Source organism: Dipteris shenzhenensis, chromosome 13 (genome assembly GCF_047967505.1).
Source record: "Dipteris shenzhenensis isolate YYH24624 ecotype China chromosome 13, Dip_SZ_1.0, whole genome shotgun sequence".
Classification (NCBI taxonomy): domain Eukaryota; kingdom Viridiplantae; phylum Streptophyta; class Polypodiopsida; order Gleicheniales; family Dipteridaceae; genus Dipteris; species Dipteris shenzhenensis.
Window position 1 is genome coordinate 40,647,314 of NC_141608.1, and position 18,020 is coordinate 40,665,333.

Here is an 18,020-nt window from a genome sequence, read left to right on the forward strand (position 1 = left end):
TGCTTGGTCGAGAATGGCTGTATAGTCTTGGGCATAGCTTATAGAGGAGCTATCTTAATAACTCCATTATGTTTGAAAAAGAGGGTAGAGTCTTCGAGATTCAAGGAGAACATGATGTATCTAACTCTCCTCTTATTTGTTCAATGGAATTGGAACAACTACTACACCAAGAAGAATGTGAGGTGTATCTTTGTGAACTTACTTTTATTGGTGATTTTATGTCTTATGCATCGAAAAGAAGTAAAGTTGTTTTTTATAATGTTAAAAAGTATAAATCTTCTTTCAATGATTTAATGTTTGAATTTAAGATGTTTTTCTGTCTGATTTACTTGATGGTTTACCTCCTGAGAGAGAAGTAGATCATAAAATAGATTTAATTCATGGATCTACCCCTGTTTGTAAACCCTCGTATAGGCTTATTCAAACAGAGGAACGTGAGGTCGAAAGACAGTTAACGAGATCTTAGGAAGGGCCAAATCCAAACAAGTAGCTCACCTTGGTCTGCACCAGTTTTACTAGTAAAGAAAAAGGATGGTACTATGCGTTTATGCATAGATTATCGAGCACTAAATAAAATCACCATAAAAAATAAGTATCCTATGCCTCGCATTATTGAGCTCTTTGATCAATTGCAAGGGGCAAAATACTTTACTAAAATTGATTTAAGATCAAGATATCACCAAGTACGAATTAGGGAAGAGGATGTCCCTAAGACATCATTTCGTACTAGGTATGGGCATTATCAATTTAAAGTAATGCCATTTGGATTAACAAATGCTCCAACCACTTTCATGACACTTATGAATAGTGTCTTAAGGCCATATCTAGGGAAATTTGCTATAGTATTTTTAGATGATATCCTTAGTTATAGTAAAAATAGGAAAAAGCATTTTGAACATTTGTGAGAAAAGTGTTCCAGCCGCTTAGAGATAATTCACTCTTTGCTAAAGAATCCAAATGTGAATTCTTTACAAAATAAGTGAAATACTTGGGACATATAATATCCCAAGAAGGGGTTTGTATGGACCCTGACAAAGTAAGGGCCATATTGGAATGGCCACATCCTACAAATATAGAAGAATTACAAATGTTCTTAGGTTTGTCAGGATTCTATAGGAGATTCATCCAGGATTATGCTAAGATTGCTGTTCCGATGACGGACCAGCTTAAGGGGAAGGGAAGTACCTTCATATGGGATGAACCTCAAAAGAGAAGTTTTGAAAAAAATAAAGGTAGCTATAGCGGCAACTCCTATCTTAAAAGTAGTGGATCCCAATGAACCATTCATGGTTAAGACAGATGCTAGTGATTTGATGTTGGGAGTACTTATACAAAAAGGTTGACCAGTGGCTTTTGAAAGCAAAAAGTTAGATCGTGCCCAATGGAGTTACTCGGCATATGAGAATGAACTATATGCTATAGTCTATGCTTTAAAAAAGTGAAGGCACCTAGAGTCCTTGAAGGGGAAATGTGAGTTTGATCCTCACTTCTATGAAATTCGGAAAGCAATTAAAAATAGGGATCCAACTAATCGAGAGGCTTTCACTGAGGAGTCGCATGGAAATGGCGACGCACCACAGGTTGGTGATAAAGGACTCAAGTGGAAAAAATATGCTATTGAAGATGGCTACATGCTCTATAAGGGTAGAGTATGTGTCCCGGAAAATAATGACATTAGGCACCAAATTCTTTTTGAATGTCATGATAGTCCGAGTGCTGGACACCGTGGAATTCAGAAAACATATGTGCTTCTGAAAAGACAATTCTTTTGGCTCTGACATATGTGCTTCTGAAAAGACAATTCTTTTGGCCTGCCCAAGTCTTGACTGTCTGAATAGTGTAAGACTACTAAAAGTTGCACCACTGTAGCAATTCACCAACTTCCAAGTTCCAATGCTTCAGCCTTTTGTTGTGCATGATTGTCGTCTCACAGTTTTGATTCCTGAGAGTCAAACGCGTGAGAGTAGGCTGCAACGCAATAGCAAGCAATAAAGAGGACACAGTGACTCCTATGATGGCTCCTTCACATTGAAGTTCACAGCGATAAAGATGACGGCTCCTTTCCGTGACAGCCGAGACTAACACACTTACACAGTGCCTCCCACAACATAGGTGAAGGCTCCTAGAGTCCTGGTACTTTGATCTCCCTTGGGCCTTGAGGCTTGATTGAGTTTAGAATGCTCCTTGTAAAGCATGCGAACTAGATTGGACTCAACTTTAAAGCGAAATCATGGATTTCGAAGACGAGTTACTGAGTCGTTTAGTCGATTTGCGGGCTGCTGAGCAGTGAGACTCCATTGCTATTCGTCCCTTTCTCTTAACCGCTCTGGTACCAATGTAACATCCACTAGATAAGAAGGCTCTGTTTGCTTATTCCTCCCAACCACGGTTTCCAGTGATTCCTTTCACGTGAGTACCCTTTCTTTTTTAGATCACCCTGGAGATCTCTCTCTGGAAACCTCCCCCAAGACCAATGCTTGCAAAGTGGCCTCTTCTTTTGGTGCCATGTGTCCCACTCTATGCGCATAACAAGAGAACACACATACATTGTGTGTGCACATAATAAGAGAGAGCACATGATGTGCTTGACAGCACTGCCTGCATAAATTTCAATGTTTGTTGCGTTAATGGAGACAAAAGACACACATTTGTAAGGGATACATGAAGGTACCATGCGCTCTTCTTGTGCTGTTGTAACTTGTCAACTCTTTGTAATCCTTCTGTGTCTTGTGTTGTGTGTGCACATTCTGAGACTCTGTTGGGCGTTGCTGGTTGTCTTATCAAATGGCTAAGACTCCATCTCCAACAACCCATCATCCTCCACAGCATGCAGATACCTCCATCATCCTGCACCCTCTCGTGGACCTCTCAACTTCCATCCCTGCTTTTTTTGTGGACAACTTGAAGCAAGTCTTCATGCAAGGTAAGAGTGTGCATTTGTGTGTGTGTGTGAGAGAGAGAGAGAGAGAGAGAGAGCGAGAGAGACAGGGAGACAGTGAGAGAGAGAGAGATAGAGAGATCCTCTATTTGTATTTATTACCGGAACTCTTGAAGTTGAATTCAAGCATTCAGTCCCCCCTCCTGCAGCTCAAGATTCAATGCATTTTCTTGTCAGGAAAGGGCAAATCGGGCTGGAAGTTTCATGCGCTTCGCCAACAATTGATTGAATCACTGCCTACCGCACCTCCCCCTGGCCCGGCTACTTTTGTTATCAAATGTCTCGAAGCACTTCTTCTCGTAGAGCCGCCTTACAACGAGGGCCTCAGTCACTTGCTCACCTCCGCGTTCACCCAATTAGACCCATCAAACAGGGAGGATGCGGCCGTTGCGCGAGGATTGGCAGCATCGCTCTTTTTCAATGCAGTAGCGAGAAACGTACATTTGGAACCACGTATTTTGGTGAAGCTGCCTGTTCTTTTCGGACTTGATCTGAAGGACGTTGGAGGAGCCATGAGCCTTCCCGAAATTGATGACGATGAAATAATAAAGGCTGCCAAGGCATTTGTGGAACCTTTTATTCTGGACCTAATGAAGAACCGCTCATACACCGGTGCCGTCTCGTTACTGAAACAATTTAATCTGCAAAAGCGCGATTCTCAAGATTTACTGGTAACTATGGCCAATGACGGCCACGCAGACTTGGCAGGTCAGTGGGCAGCATACGTTGGTAAGGACATGCTGGAATTCCTTGTGCATCATTGTATTGAAACGGGCCAGTTCAAGATAGCCTACAGACTGGTACAATGCTACAAGCTGGAGGAGAATTTTCCTGACGCTTATTACCTGTACAGGCAGAGGTAGCCATTTTACTGTGCTGCTTCTTACGTAACATGCTTTGTCGGGGAACACGGTATATATTTGGTCATCGTGTTGTTTGTAATCTGCCTTAAACAACTCATCTTTGGATCACTCTTGCAGTTCACTTTGCAAATTAGTAAGGAAAGGGTTGTGGGACGTTGCAGAGTCCATTGCAGAAGAAGATCCTCAGCTTGTGGAGTATCTGGTAATGTTACCTCTCGTGGGAAAGCAGCGTGTCCATGTTTTTGAGGGGTTAAATAGACTTGCAAAGGGATTGACGTGTTCCCAAAAGGTTCCCTACAAAATGTAAGTTCAATTTCTTTAGGTCACAGAAGCTGGCTTCATTCGGAGATCTGGATATTTTGTGGATTCATTTGTTGCATGCATAATGGGGGCTATGCCTGATACGGGATTCCCAAGATGTGGAGACAGAGGACCTTGGATCTTTAGGTGCGGCCCCCTATTATGAGAACATAGGACGGTTCCTTTGCCTTTTGGGCTTTGTGAGGTACCCACATCTACTTGGCCCTTTTCCTTTAGGACATGAAGAGACGTAGAGACCTTTATCAAGAACTCGAAGTATTGGAAGGGCAAAGGAAAGAGGATGAGGATGGGAACAGCAGAAGACGGAACTTACAAATGCATGCTAGAGCAGGTCATTGTATCTTGATCATCTTTTAAGCATGAGCTAAAGTAAACCTTAAGGCACTTGCAGGTGAGAATCTCTTTTAGGTCCTACTCGGGGTATTCTTGGAAGTCCTTTGAAATTTTATGTTCATCTTGCCATGTGAAAACCCAGACCAACGTCAGTGTTAGGGCCCTACCTGATGACGGGATGGAGACCTTATGCCACTATTCCAGCAGGATGCAGTGTTCCCTACATAATCATCATTAAATTGTGCTTGTCAAAGATGCACTGATTAAATTTATTTCCTTGTAATGTGTTGGATCCATTCTTGATGCCTATCCCTGAGTATCTCCGTGGTACCATCATCTCCTTCATAGGAGGTCTTTCCCTTAAAGTCTCCATCCTAGTTGTGAGCTTTACTTGCTTCTTGCCAGCTTCTTTGTCAAAGCTGCACCCTCCCAGCTCATAATTCCCCTTCTGCACTCCTGCTGCCCCTTTCCTTCTGTTATGTCTTCGCTTTCCTGCTGCTCACTTTGAGGCAGCCTGTTTTGGCCTGCTGATTCTACTTCTTCTGCCTGCTTTCTGCCTGCCATCCTTACTTTTGCCTCTGCTGCAAGCCCAGCGTTCTTGAAGCCCTCTAATTCCTCAGGTTTGTGGTAATGCAGCCCCATCTGGCAGTAAATAGGCGGGTGCTTCCACCCTGTTCTTGTTTTGTTGGGCCTCAGCCCTTCTGGGACGCATTGTTGATCTCATGCTCACATGGTACTGGGTTCAAGATTTGGTTCAGATGGTCCTTGCATTAAACAAGGACTACATATAGGAGGTCGTTATCTTCAGAAGAGGGCAACTCACCTCACCAGTGACTATCTAGACCCTATTAGAGACAAGGCCATTGGGTTTCGTTCATTCCTTGGTAAGATGGTTTCATAGTGGATGACATGGACTTGATACACCATGTGCCCAGGTTTCTAGTCATTTTACACTTTCCAAGTTTGCCTAGGGAGTATGAAGTTATGCTTCCCTCCATCAGAGTGTATTTTGGCACAGCTTTGAAGGCCATGTTGGAAATATGAAGGCACTGTTAGTGTACTAATAAAGTTAAGAAGGCTGAGTTAGTAGGTTGTGTGTGCTTTCAACCTTAGATAATGGTCGAGTTAGGGTTTTGTCATTTTGACACCCCTTTTGTACCATACTCGCTATTTTCGTTCATTCTGAATCTGACAAGTTTTTTCCTCAGCTCCTTGCCTACTTGGAAACTCACCTTCATTCGCCTTCATTTGGTATCATAGCAGGCTGCACCTTGCCCTCCCATACCTGTCTGCCTTAGTTCCACTACCTGGCACCCCCAGAGCACACTTCCGTCGCAAAATTTTTTCTGTTCGGCTCAGGTTTGATTGGCTGCCACCATGTGGGACAGTTTCCTCATGAAGAACATACGTGCTTGGCTCTCTAGTGATTTTGGAGGCATTTTCCTGCTTGGTCGACTATTTTTTGAAGGAGCCGCCACTGCTTGGAGCTGCTGTGTATATTTCAGACCTGCCTCTACTGTTCTTGACCAGGCCGCCTTCAGGACAAGTGATTGGACATCATTTCGAGGCAGATTACATTTCAGTTTGACAGTTTCTGAACTGGCCGCACCTATGTTTCTCAATTGCCTCTGTTTAAAGCCTTTTTGAGGCAGACTATTTATTTGGTTGTCAAACACTAGGTTACTTTGGTAACGAGGACCAAGACTCATGTAACTAGTGTTCAAAGTCTTATAGCTCTTCATCAATGCGTTCGATTTAGTCTTTAATGTTAGTTAAGCTGAGTATCTAAGGTCCTCTAGCTTATGGCTCAATAAATTTTTTAGGACAGTACATGTGGCATGCTAAGTGTCACTGTAGGCTTTAATCTACTTAAGACCTCTTGATATGGAAGTCATTGTCAGCTTCAACCAGGAGAGGATTTTCTCTGCTTCATTTATCTTCGTGCAATGGGTCAAAGACCCTAGGAGGGCCAAGTGTTTCCCTCTTGCTATTACACATCCTGAACATGCAATGTATCCTCAAAACCGATTAATTATGCCAGTTACCAGAAATATATGCCCTTATCGTTGTGATGCATGCCACGCTGCTTGCTTCAAGCTTTACTATTTGTTAATAACAATGCAATACCTATCCTTTCTAAGAATTTTAATTGATTTTGAAAGTGGTATGGTGAAATGGATATGGGATGGACGGCTGCGAATGAAAACAATCGATTCTTGGGTTATTTCCATGGTTTGTCTACACTTTATGCCCTTCATTGTTATTCTATGTGCTCTTCATGCCTCAATCTTTGATAGAAACACCCTCTTATAGCTTGTGCATGCTCATACGTGTGCATGTATCGGTGTGGATATGTGGACACAGGTGAGCATGTATTTATGCACTGGTTTTTTTTCAGGGAAATAGACGAGTATGAATTTTCAAGAGGGAGTGGATGGAATTAATATTTTGGGTGACTGTCACAAGGTTTAAAAACGATTTGTTTATCTTTCTTTTACATAATGGGTTTAGGCACGCTTCTAATTCATCTACACACACTTGCCCCTGCTGCTCCAACTTGAATTCTTTCATCACTATTCCAAGAGTGCGTTGCTCATCTCTGATATAAACTTTTGAAGATTTATGTGGAAGGGAGAAATCAAGCAATAAAGATGGAGATATGCATATGTAGTGCTTGCAAAAGATAAGTTTGCTGTTTTGAAAGAGGAGGGTCTGTTACAATCATGTTGTGGTTGTCTGTAAGGGATCGCAAGTCCAAAATCAAGGTTTTGTATAAGGAATATTAGCATCTTGATGTACATTTGGTTGAGATTCTTGTTGCAAGAGCTCTCTTGTTGTTACATCTAGTATTGAAGCTGTTTTTGATAACTGCTTAAAGTGGGAATTAAAGCCTTTAAACTATGCTAAGGCCCTCTTCTTTGCGTATCTCTACCTCTCAAGGATTTGCAGACAGTCAACAAGTTTGTTTTCTTCTGTGGTTTGTATTATGGGCATGCATAGTCTTTTTGTACATTTGAGGGTTCTTAACAATAAGCTTTGTATGTAGTTGAATCTTGCGGTGGAAGATGGTGATGCAGCAAAGATTGCAGAAATATGTGAGCGTTTTCAGCTTGATCATGTCCCATTTTCTTTTGGTATGTGTTGCAATCGGCTGGTTTAATAACAAGGAAGATCGGAAACATCTAGCTAGTGTAATCTTTTTATGTTTTTATTTTTTTGGTTTTCTCATGAAGTTAGGAACTTATAAAATTGTTACCCACTTTCTCTTATGCATTGTAGTCAGTTTTGCATGCGAGAAGTATAATTCTCACAAAGTTCTACGTGCGTCCATCATCTTGTGTGGTAAAGGCAAATACTCCCAAAGTAAATTTATGTTGCATCAGGTCACCATATGATCTCCTGCAGGACGAGGAGATTCAGCAGGTCATGGCAAGGATTTGGGAGTAGTCAGAGTTGACACCGTGTGAGGGCTGGGCTGCGTGGGTGGCCGATGCGACTCAGAGGAGCAGTGAGGAACAGTTGGAACTTGGCCATGGATTATGCACTAGCATTGGATGCCTTTTCAGCCTCCTATTGGCTGAGTAGCAGGTCGCTTACGTCAGCCAGTGTTGAGATTCAGTTGGAGAGCGTTTGGATAGGTGCAAGGGTGTTTAGCCTTGCTGTATTTTTTGTCAATTAAATAAAGGAATAAAGAAATATGGAAAGGGGTGCAAGGTTTTGGGCCAATCGGGTGTTTGATTCCTGAGCAGGAGCAATCTAGCTGCCTGTTGTGATCTCTATGTTTTATGTGTGTTGCTGAAATTGTTCTCTAAGTGGCTGAACTAGTAGTGGTTGCTGGTTAGTATTCATTCACCCGCCCTTTAGTTTTACTGAAGGCTGGTTTCAAGGGGAGTCTTAGGCTTGAGACACCTTAGACGCCCTACATCTATGTAAGTGAGCCGTTGCTCACTTGGGGCATTCTTGGGAGTGGGGCTTCTTGAGAATACCCATCTAGGTTGAGAGCTCATCTAGGCTTGTGTCTCCCTAACGACATCTATGCGTCGATGGGGCTGTGTGGTATGGGATGCGTAGCCTTACATGGGATGGACAACGGTTGGAGGTTGCTTGACCTATAGCTCGAGGGTTATCATGAGGGATCTACGGTTGAGTGGTGATGCACTAGCTAATACATTTGCAGGTTAGCATTGAGATAGAGGAGATTCCTGGTTCCCTAGCTTAGGGGATGTTTCAGCTGAACACTTGGGGAGAGGGAAGCTAGGCTGAGAAAATAAACTTGAGTGCAACAAGGGTAAAGGGCGTTGGTCAAAGTAGAGTGCGGAGCAGGAAAGTGCACATTGCAAATACTGCTGATGACGTTAGTGGGGATGTCATAGTAGCTAGTCCCTGCTATGCGTGATGGAGTTTATGGTTTTCAACCTTATGAGTGACTATCATGAGATTGAAACTGCACTATGTTGTGGTTTTAGAGGATGAGTTTGGGAATGTTCCTGGATTCATCTAGGTATATGCTTCTACCGATTAGCGGACATGCAAATTTCATCTTGTGAAGTTTTCGTCCATGTTGCGGCTTGCTAGTATTGCGATAATTCTTTCTATCTTAAATGGTTCGTTGCCCTATTAGCTAGATTTAGATGCTTGTTTAAGATGAAATCATTTAGACTTCACAAACATTTGTAGCTTGAATGAAGAGATCTTGGACTACATTTTGATTAGCCTTCTCCTTCAGTGCTAGCCTTTGTCATGGCCGAGTCTGCCCTTCATCTCCGGAGTGCCGACAGAAACTCAGTACGAAGATTGTATAAATGGATGCGCAAGTATGTGTGGGTGCATGGATTTGTATGTGTGAGAGCATATTTTTGTACAATGGTCTACACCCACTGTTGGGTGCTGATGATGTTAGTGGGGATGTCATAGTATGTTGTGTTTTTAGAGGATGAGTTTGGGAATGTTCCTGGATTCATCTAGGTATATAACTGCTTTACTTAGATGAATGAGGGTAGGTACAAGTCACACCAAGGAGACCATATGTATCCCTCTCAAAATTTTTTTAAGACTCTGAATGAAAACTTCACGTAGTGGTACCCCTAAACCATTGACCCAAACACACTGACAACTAGGCGTAGTTTTCTCATTTATTAAAATGAGTTGAAGACTCAAATCTATTACAAGTCATGGCTGTCCAAGAGAGCAAGAGGGTGCATAAGCTGTTCACAAGGCCAATGTGATTGGCTGAACTCAGCTTGGTAACAGAGGGGTTAAATTAATGTGATGCTTTCCAGTGGCTAGGATTCTTGCTGATAGATAAGCACTTTTAGGTAATGAGGAGCATGGTTGTTAAGACACTCGTGTCTTATGATAAGACACTTAAGACACTTAAGACACGTGTCTTACCTTAAGACACTCTTGCGTTTTTTTTTTTTTTGTGGGTGGGGAGTAACAACACACATTGAGTTTGACTTAGCCATGCTATCATTGAAGGTGACTTTGGATCTAGCAGTAGCAGTGACCTCATAGATTCAGATTAGGATGAATCTTCAGAGATTTGAGTCTTGAGAGTCGAAAGCTTCCTTTCAATTATATGTATGGAGATGCAGTTTTCATTCATGTCACATGTGACAAGATTCAATTGTCAGTTTAAACCTTTAAGTACTCAAAACTTGTGAGCTCTTCAGTCGTGAGTCTTAACTTTAACTTTTAAGTCTTGAGTGACGAGTCTACATTGTACAAGTGCATTGTTTCTTCTTGCATTATTTAAGTGTAGCTTATTGTACTTCTAGAATCTAGCAGCTAGCTATGCTAGCAAGTTGTACATTTGTATACTTATACATATATTAATTAAATATTTATTATTATAACCACAATGGCGTGTCTTACGTGTCTTATCTTTAAGACACTTTAGACACTCGTGTCTGAAGCGTGTCTAACGTGTCGTGTCTTAACGTGTCTTACAACCATGATGAGGAGTATGGTGTAAGCAGGGCCTTGTTTTTGTAGCTCAAGATCTGCTTGGTGGGTAGAGGATATCATGTCCTCTCGTTGAAGTTGCCTCCTCCCTCCCCTCAGCCATCCCCTTCCCCTCCTCCCTCCCTGCCTCGTCTCCTCTCCCCCTCTCCCCCGCTCCCTTCCCCCGCACTCTCTCTCTCCCTACCTCGCCCCCACCCCACCCCCCCACCCCCTAGCCTCACCCCCTTCCCTCGCCTCTAAGCCCCCTACCCCTACCCCTACCACTACCCCTGCTCCCATCCTCCGCCTCTCAGTCCCCTACCCCTGTCCCCTATCCCGCTCCCCTCCCACTCCTCCTGCCCCCCTACTCTGCTCTCTCCTCCCCGGCCTCCCTCTTCCTCACCCTCCTCTTCCCTCTCCCTTCTACCCCCACCCTCTCCCTTCTAATCCCTACCCTCTCCCTCTCTCATTCTTCTCCTTATGGCTTCCACCAGTCTCAACAAAAGAATCAATAGGAGTGGTCTATCAGCACATTCCACTCCCTTGGCAAAGAGCTCTGGAGGCAGTATGAAAAACTCTCTATATATAACGCCAACTAGAACAAGTGCTGCAAATGATAGCAATTTCTGAGCCACCCACCATCATTTTAGATGGACAGGCAGCCCCATTCATTCCTGCACAAGGGAACATTCTAACAGCTCCATTCATGTCAGTTCAGGTGACACAGCAGACACTTTCTCTAATGAAACTGGAATCTGGACATTTTTGACAGCTTTGCAAGGCACAATGGACCGCCAACAGCAGGAGATACATCAGCTTTCACTGAAATGCCAACATCTAGAATACAAAAATGCAGATTTGGAGCAAAGGGTGGCCATGCAAGAGAGCTCCATAGCCAGCTTGGAGCAAAAGACTGTTATCCAAGAGGAGAAAGTTGCTGAAATGGAACAGATCTTGGAAAAAATGAGGGCAAATATGACGCAACAGCCTCAATTAGATTGCAAGCAAGATATAGGCACCTCGGGGACATGGGCAAGTAAGGTAGTAAATGGGCATGCTCAGACAAATGCACACATAGAAAAGGGGAAAAAAATAGAAGAAGGGATAGATGCCAATGAGTACAAAGAGAGAGAAAAAAGGTCGCAAAATATTGTCCTACGGGGTCTATCTGAAAAAGAAAAAGAAACACCTCTCTCACTTGCAAAGGACATAGAAGACTTTTTTGCTGAGCACTTTGCCATGCAAGAGGTTGTGGTCTTTGGGGCACACCGGGTAGGAAGAAAGAGGGATGAAAATTCAAGTCATCGGGCAATTGTTTGCACAATGCTTGACACACGTAAGAGAGAAATCATCCTGGACAGCAGCAGGATTTATTTAAAAGGAACACCTTTCTACGTGACAGAAGACCGCACCCCTATGCAACAAGAAGAAAGGAGACGTATGTATGAGACCCGAGTCAAAAAAAGAGAGCAAGGAGCTGAACAAGCTCAATAGGAATGCGAGGCCTATGGGACCCAGAAGAAGCTGAAAGTCATGTTTTGGAATTGTAGAGGCTTTCCTTGGCATAAAGGAGCTGGTCTGAATGAAGTGTTACATGATGCAGACATTATCTTTCTTGCAGAGACTTGGGAAAGGGATATATGCAGGATTCCTAAAATGGATGGCTATTTGGTGCACTCCGTCTGGCAAAAGCAATCAGGCCTACGAGGGTAGGGAGGGGTAGCATGCATATACAAAGACCATATACACGACAAGATCTCTATGGTCAAAGATGACATCCATAAGCGCTACATATGGGTTATGGTAAAAGGAAGCCCTTTGCCATTGTATATTGCAGGATGCTACATTCCTCATAGAGAATCCCCCTTCTACCAGAGGCATGAGATTGACCCATCCCAGCCATTTGGGGACCTATGCTTAGATATTGCTATGTTCAGCAAACAAGGAAATGTTATGCTTATTGGGGACCTAAATGCACGCATAGGAGACTCACAATTTCAATATCCCACACAGCAAGAATACATAAAGGAGCATGAGATAGACATTGACCCCAGCTGGTGTAGATGCTCGAAGGATAAAGTGGTGAATGCACATGGTACAGCATTTGATGAATGGTATGCACATGTTGGTGGTAAATGGCACAGCCCTTTTCCCAAAATCTAATTCCCCTACTTGTTTCCCTGCCAGTGGGGGGGCTAGTGTAATTGACTATGCATTGATTCATCTGGAAGCTTGCAATCTTATACACAATTTCTCACTTGGCCCGAAATCTCTTGATTCGGATCACATACCACTCTATGTAGAGCTTAATATATTGCTGGCCAAGGCAACTTTGGAGGAGCATAAAGCAGCTGAGTGTGGCTATCAGGTGAACGAGGCAAAAAAGGTGGAATATGCTGAAAGTTTAGAAGCATGTCTGCTGAGAAAACAGAAATTTGGCTGGGCACAATTGAAGAATGCCATTCTCACCACAGCTAAGACAGTTTTAGGGTGCAAAAAGAACAGTAAAGAGCGTAAGAAAGGGCTGCCATGTAATGACTGGTTTGATGCTGAATGCAAGGCAGTTAGGAGTGCACTAAAGGGGATTCCAATGGGAGATGAAAGAAGAGCAGCCGAGAAACAGTTCCATGCTCTCACACGTAAAAAGAGGCGTGTTTATATTGAGAAAAAGGAATGGTCAGATGCAATTGATTTTGTCAAGAACCCTAGAAGAGCATGGAAAGGAGTTAAACAAAGGCCAAATGACATCATGGGAGATTTTACAGAAATAGAGATGCTTGAGTATGTTCAACAACTCTACATGCATCCCAAGGCTCGGCCCATGGCGAGCATGTCTCTCAGTGGTAATACTCAAGGTATTTTCTCATTGGAAGATGTGCAAGATGGCCTAAAGAAAATGGCAAATGGGAAGGCAGCAGACACTATACACCTCACAGCACAAGCATTCGTGTATGGTTTCCCAATCGATTGGCAAGAGAACTGGATCAAGCCAATTTACAAGGGAGGTGACTGCAATCAAGTGTCAAACTACAGAATCATTATGGTATGCTCTACTCTAGCCAAGCTATATAGTACAATAGTAGAGGCAAAGCTGAGTGCTTGGGCAGAGAAAAAAAGGAAGAGGGCAATGGGACAAGCGGGTTTCAGGCCCAAACACTCCACTGTGGATCATCTAGTTACTCTCCGAGTGTTGATGGAGGACAGCCGCCTTAAGGGGAAGGCACTCTTTTGTTGCTTCATTGATTTTAAGAAGGCATTCGATACGGTGCCTAGGGATGTGCTATGGGAGAGAATGGAATGAAGTGCCTCAGGAAATAAGGTTTGCTGTCTTTAGACTTTATGAGAAAGTAAAATGTCAATTAAAATGTAAGGACGGGATGTCACAAGAATTTTATAGCAATATGGGGGTCAAACAAGGATGCCCACTCTCACCCACCTTGTTTGGTTTATGCATTGATAGACTTGAGGAACTGATGCACACAGAAGCAGGTAAAAGAGGGTTGTCCAGCCTCTACCTAGCAGATTTTGAGATTCACTTGCTTCTTTATGCGGATGATGTGGTTGTTTTCACTAATAGTGAGGGTAAGATGCAACAAATGATGGATATCCTCAGCATGTTCTGTTCGGAAAGTGGGCTGGCTGTGAATGTTTCCAAAACTAAACTCATAATAGTCAAGACTATACAGCCAAGTAATCCCCCTTCAATCTCATATATGGGTCAACTTGTTGATACAGTGCACTCATTCAAATACTAAGGCATTGAAATTCCAGCCAATAACAAATGGAGCAGCTGTGTGCAACGGAGAATTGATGCAGGATGGGGAAAGTATTATCAATTTGAAAATGACTGCAGCAATACCAACACAAGAAGGTGGCAAGTACGAAACATGATTTTTGGGGCATATGTGGTACAAACAGTGCTCTATGGGGTAGAGGTGTGGGGGGGGAGTATACCATCATCAAAATGGAATGATGTAGAAAAAATGCAGAAATCTTTCATTAGAAGACACCTTGGCATCAAGGCTACCACACCCTACTCTCTCCTACTCCTAGAGACAGGATGCATACCCATAGAGTTGCATGCCTTGAAGAGAGTACTCAGATACATCACAAAGGTCAAGCGCATGAATAATGAAAGGCTGCCAAAGAGGGCATGGGTAGAAAGTCAAAAGTCCCAAAAGACGAATAAGGGTAAGATTTTGGCATCTGGATGGGCACTAGATTTAAAAAAATGGTTCCAAAAATGGGAGGTAGAGAGGTACTTGGACTACTCTCCAGAGGAGGTAGATGAGGATGCCTTTCATCATGACCTGCTGAATGCACTACACAGGAAATGGCAAACAGCTGAAAACAGAGATAAGTTTGAGTACTACCGTACATTTATTAACCCCGAATATTGGGCTACTTATACAGGAAGAGAAACAGCCATGCAGAAGTACATTTGCACACCTATGGCAATACATAAGCGAAGAGCTTTGGCCTCACTTCGCACCCGATCACACCAGCTGTAGATTGAAATAGGAGGATGGAAAGATATGCCAAAAGAGAGCAGAATATGCCAATTATGTGACCAGGGAACGACAGAAACTGAAGAACACATGGTAATGATATGCCCTTATTATACTCACATCTGGAAAGCATTTAGCTCTCTTCTTGAGGGACATAACAGACTGGCTCATATGCTACATAGCGGGTCACCCCCAGCTTTAGGAACGTTTGTCTATAAGCTTTTCAAGCACAGGAACTCACCTAAGACATAAAGGTAGTTTCTCTTAATACCCTCCCCTCCAATGGAGGAGTCTTTGTGTATGAGGATTTTATATTGCTCAGGTCCCATAGGCCGATTTTTGGTCTTCAGAGGACGATAATATATTCTTCTTCTTCTTCTTCTCTTCGTGGGCCCTCTCCTCTCCCCTCACGCAGCAGTAGAGGTGGTCGGACGTATCTTGATTGTCATCGAATCGGCCTTTTTCGCCCATATTGACGAATGGGTTCCCATTCATCCAATCCTCTTCCACCCCACCGGCCACGAGGCAAGTTATTTTTTCTAAAGACGAGTTGCAGCAGCTCAAAACGGCCATAGAGCTTAAAAGCTTTACCTCTCTATTCGCCTGCATCTTTGGGTTCCACCTTTCTAGGTTACAGGCGAGGGATTGGATGCTTGCACCTATACTGGGAGCTCGCATCCCATCTCACTGATATTCGCTTATTGGGATGAGGTTTCTTCCAGGTGGTTTTTGATACTCTTGAGTCTGTGGCTATAGTGCTTCAGACAAATCCCTTGACGCTATGCTCCGGGAGAATCTATCTCTGGCCCTTCACCTTGGGCTTTGATCTTGTACTGGAAGACACTCAGATTACTTCTCTTTTCATCACATTCCTTGGCCTCCCACAAGGGTACCATCAACTCCTTCCTACCATTGGAGCCACTTTTGGTTTGGTTGCAGAGTTCCCCCCTCCGTGGCATGCCTTCTTTAATAGCGGAGGTAGCTAGATCGGATAGGGTGTTGAGAATTAGGGTGGTTACAAACCCTAACATCATGGATGACCACATTATGCTTCAGCATCTGGATGGATCCTTTCACCAAGGAGTTGAGATTACCGGCATACAAGATTAGTGCAAGATTTGCAGAGCCCTTGGACACTTTGCTAGAGATCGCCCAAGGAAGAAGAAAAGATTCCAGCGGTCTTCTGGTGCGGCTCCTCCTCATACTGCTCCTTCGGAATCGTCTTCTCACCTTGCACCTTCAACATGCACTACTAGACCAATACGAGGGACACATTCAGCACCGGCAGCACGTCCAAGATCTTCAGCATAGTCCACACTTGTAGCTCCCCGCCGCTGGGTACTGGTCAGGGTTATTGATCCTCCATTGTCACTACTGGAGGATTCTACCCATGCTCTCGACCTCCACAACTTCCAACGGGTGATATTTGTGTCTTGGTAGTGGAGATGCCCCTGCCCTTGTTTGATTACATGCAGTTCAGGAGGGGCCTTCAGAGGGGCTTCGAGTGACACACTCCTCACTAGAGATACTCCAGTTTCACATTTGGGCAGGACTAGTGATGATGCTTAGTTTGATTGTCAGACCCTTGGCCCTTTTCTGCTGCAGCCCCCTGCCTCTTTTGCTCCTCAGTTCACATCTATCGACAGAAGCAAGAGGGTTGCCTCTCCTTCACCCCCTTCGAGTACGGGAACTCTTTGTACTCCACTGTCAGACATGATTCATAGGAACTCATTCTTTGTCCTGATAGATATGGCAAATATTGGAGAGGAGGATTTTGTTCCCTCCACCTTTGGGAATGCTGTTCTGGGAATTCCGATCGACAGAGCAACCCCCTCCATAGGTGTCGGGGTCCTTTCTTCTGTGAATTTTCCTCCCCTTGGCAGGATGGATTCTACTCATGAGAGATTTGTTTCAGCCACTAGGTTGGGTAAGTGTGCCACATCGCCGTCCTAGGCTGCTAGTTTGTTTGCAGCTTCATTTAGGTGTTATTGGGGGTATTCTTTTCATTTAGGAGCACAAATTGGATGCAGAGATTTTGCCAATTCAGGCAAACTTCTTTTAGTTGACACTTTTTGTTCACCTAGTTGGGCACTAGGGGAGGTACATGCATTTCAGTTTCGCAGTCTTTATTCCCCCTAGTTGCTCGACACGGAGTGATCATTCCCTTTAGAGCGCAGTGGATTTTCTCTTGATTGCAAGACGTAAGTAGAGGGGACCGTGCTCTTATGTGGAAGGAGCTGCTCTCTTGGGCCCCCATTGCAGATTCTTGGGCAGCCCCTTGCTTCTTTTGCTCCTCAGTTCACATCTATCGACTGAGGCAAGAGGGTTGCCTCTCCTTCACCCCCTTCGAGTGCGGGAACTCTCCGTACTCCACTGTTAGACATGATTCATAGGAACTCATTCTTTGTCTTGACGGATATGGCAAATATTGGAAAGGAGGATTTTGTTCCCTCCACCTTTGTAAATGCTGTTCTGGGAATCCCGATCGACAGAGCATCCCCCTCCATAGGTGTCGGGGTCCTTTCTTCCGTGAATTTTCCTCCCCTTGGCAGGATGGATTCTACCCATGAGAGATTTGTTTCAGCCACTAGGTTGGGTAAGGTGTTCCATCCGACTTTCTCCCGCTGATGAGGATTGTTCATTGGAACATACAGGGCCTAGGCGGTGTGCCACATTGCCGTCCTAGGCTGCTAGTTTGTTTGCAGCTTCATTTAGGTGTTACTGGGGGTATTCTTTTCATTCAGGAGCACAAATTGGATGCAGAGATTTTGCCAATTCAGGCAAACTTCTTTTAGTTCGCACTTTTTGGTCACCTAGTTGGGCACTAGGGGAGGTACATGCATTTCAGTTTCGTAGTCTTTATTCCCCCTAGTTGCTCGACACGGAGTGATCATTCCCTCTAGAGCTCAATGGATTTTCTCTTGATTGCAAGACGTAAGAAGAGGGGACCGTGCTCTTATGTGGAAGGAGCTGCTCTCTTGGGCCCTCATTGCAGATTCTTGGGTTATTGGTGGTGACTTCAACATGGCTGAGCTGCCTTGAGATAAGAAAGGGGGCAGAGAGGGAGGCATTCACTCCCTAGAGAGAGTAGCCTAGGATGCCTTCTTATTTTGT

The 18,020-nt window shown here is 43.9% G+C and overlaps 1 protein-coding gene across 6 annotated transcripts in view; it reads left to right on the forward strand.

Annotated features, from left to right (window-relative positions):
• Nucleotides 1-2,595: 2,595 nt before the first annotated feature.
• LOC147895400 (uncharacterized) overlaps nucleotides 2,596-18,020 on the forward strand; it is a 127,426-nt gene continuing 112,001 nt past the window's right edge. For 4 of the 6 annotated variants that reach the window (XR_015542033.1, XR_015542032.1, XM_087384180.1 and 1 more), the window contains exons 1-4: nucleotides 2,704-2,923; nucleotides 3,116-3,797; nucleotides 3,919-4,003; nucleotides 7,502-7,589. Coding sequence is in view for 4 of the 6 variants with exons in the window: in XM_087384180.1 (XP_087240306.1) it covers nucleotides 2,785-2,923; nucleotides 3,116-3,797; nucleotides 3,919-4,003; nucleotides 7,502-7,589 (994 nt within the window). In the remaining 2 variants the exon portion in view is untranslated. Of the gene's footprint in view, nucleotides 2,668-2,703; nucleotides 2,924-3,115; nucleotides 3,798-3,918; nucleotides 4,004-7,501; nucleotides 7,590-18,020 lie in introns of those variants that run through there. The other 2 variants (XM_087384181.1, XM_087384182.1) reach the window with 2 other exon arrangements.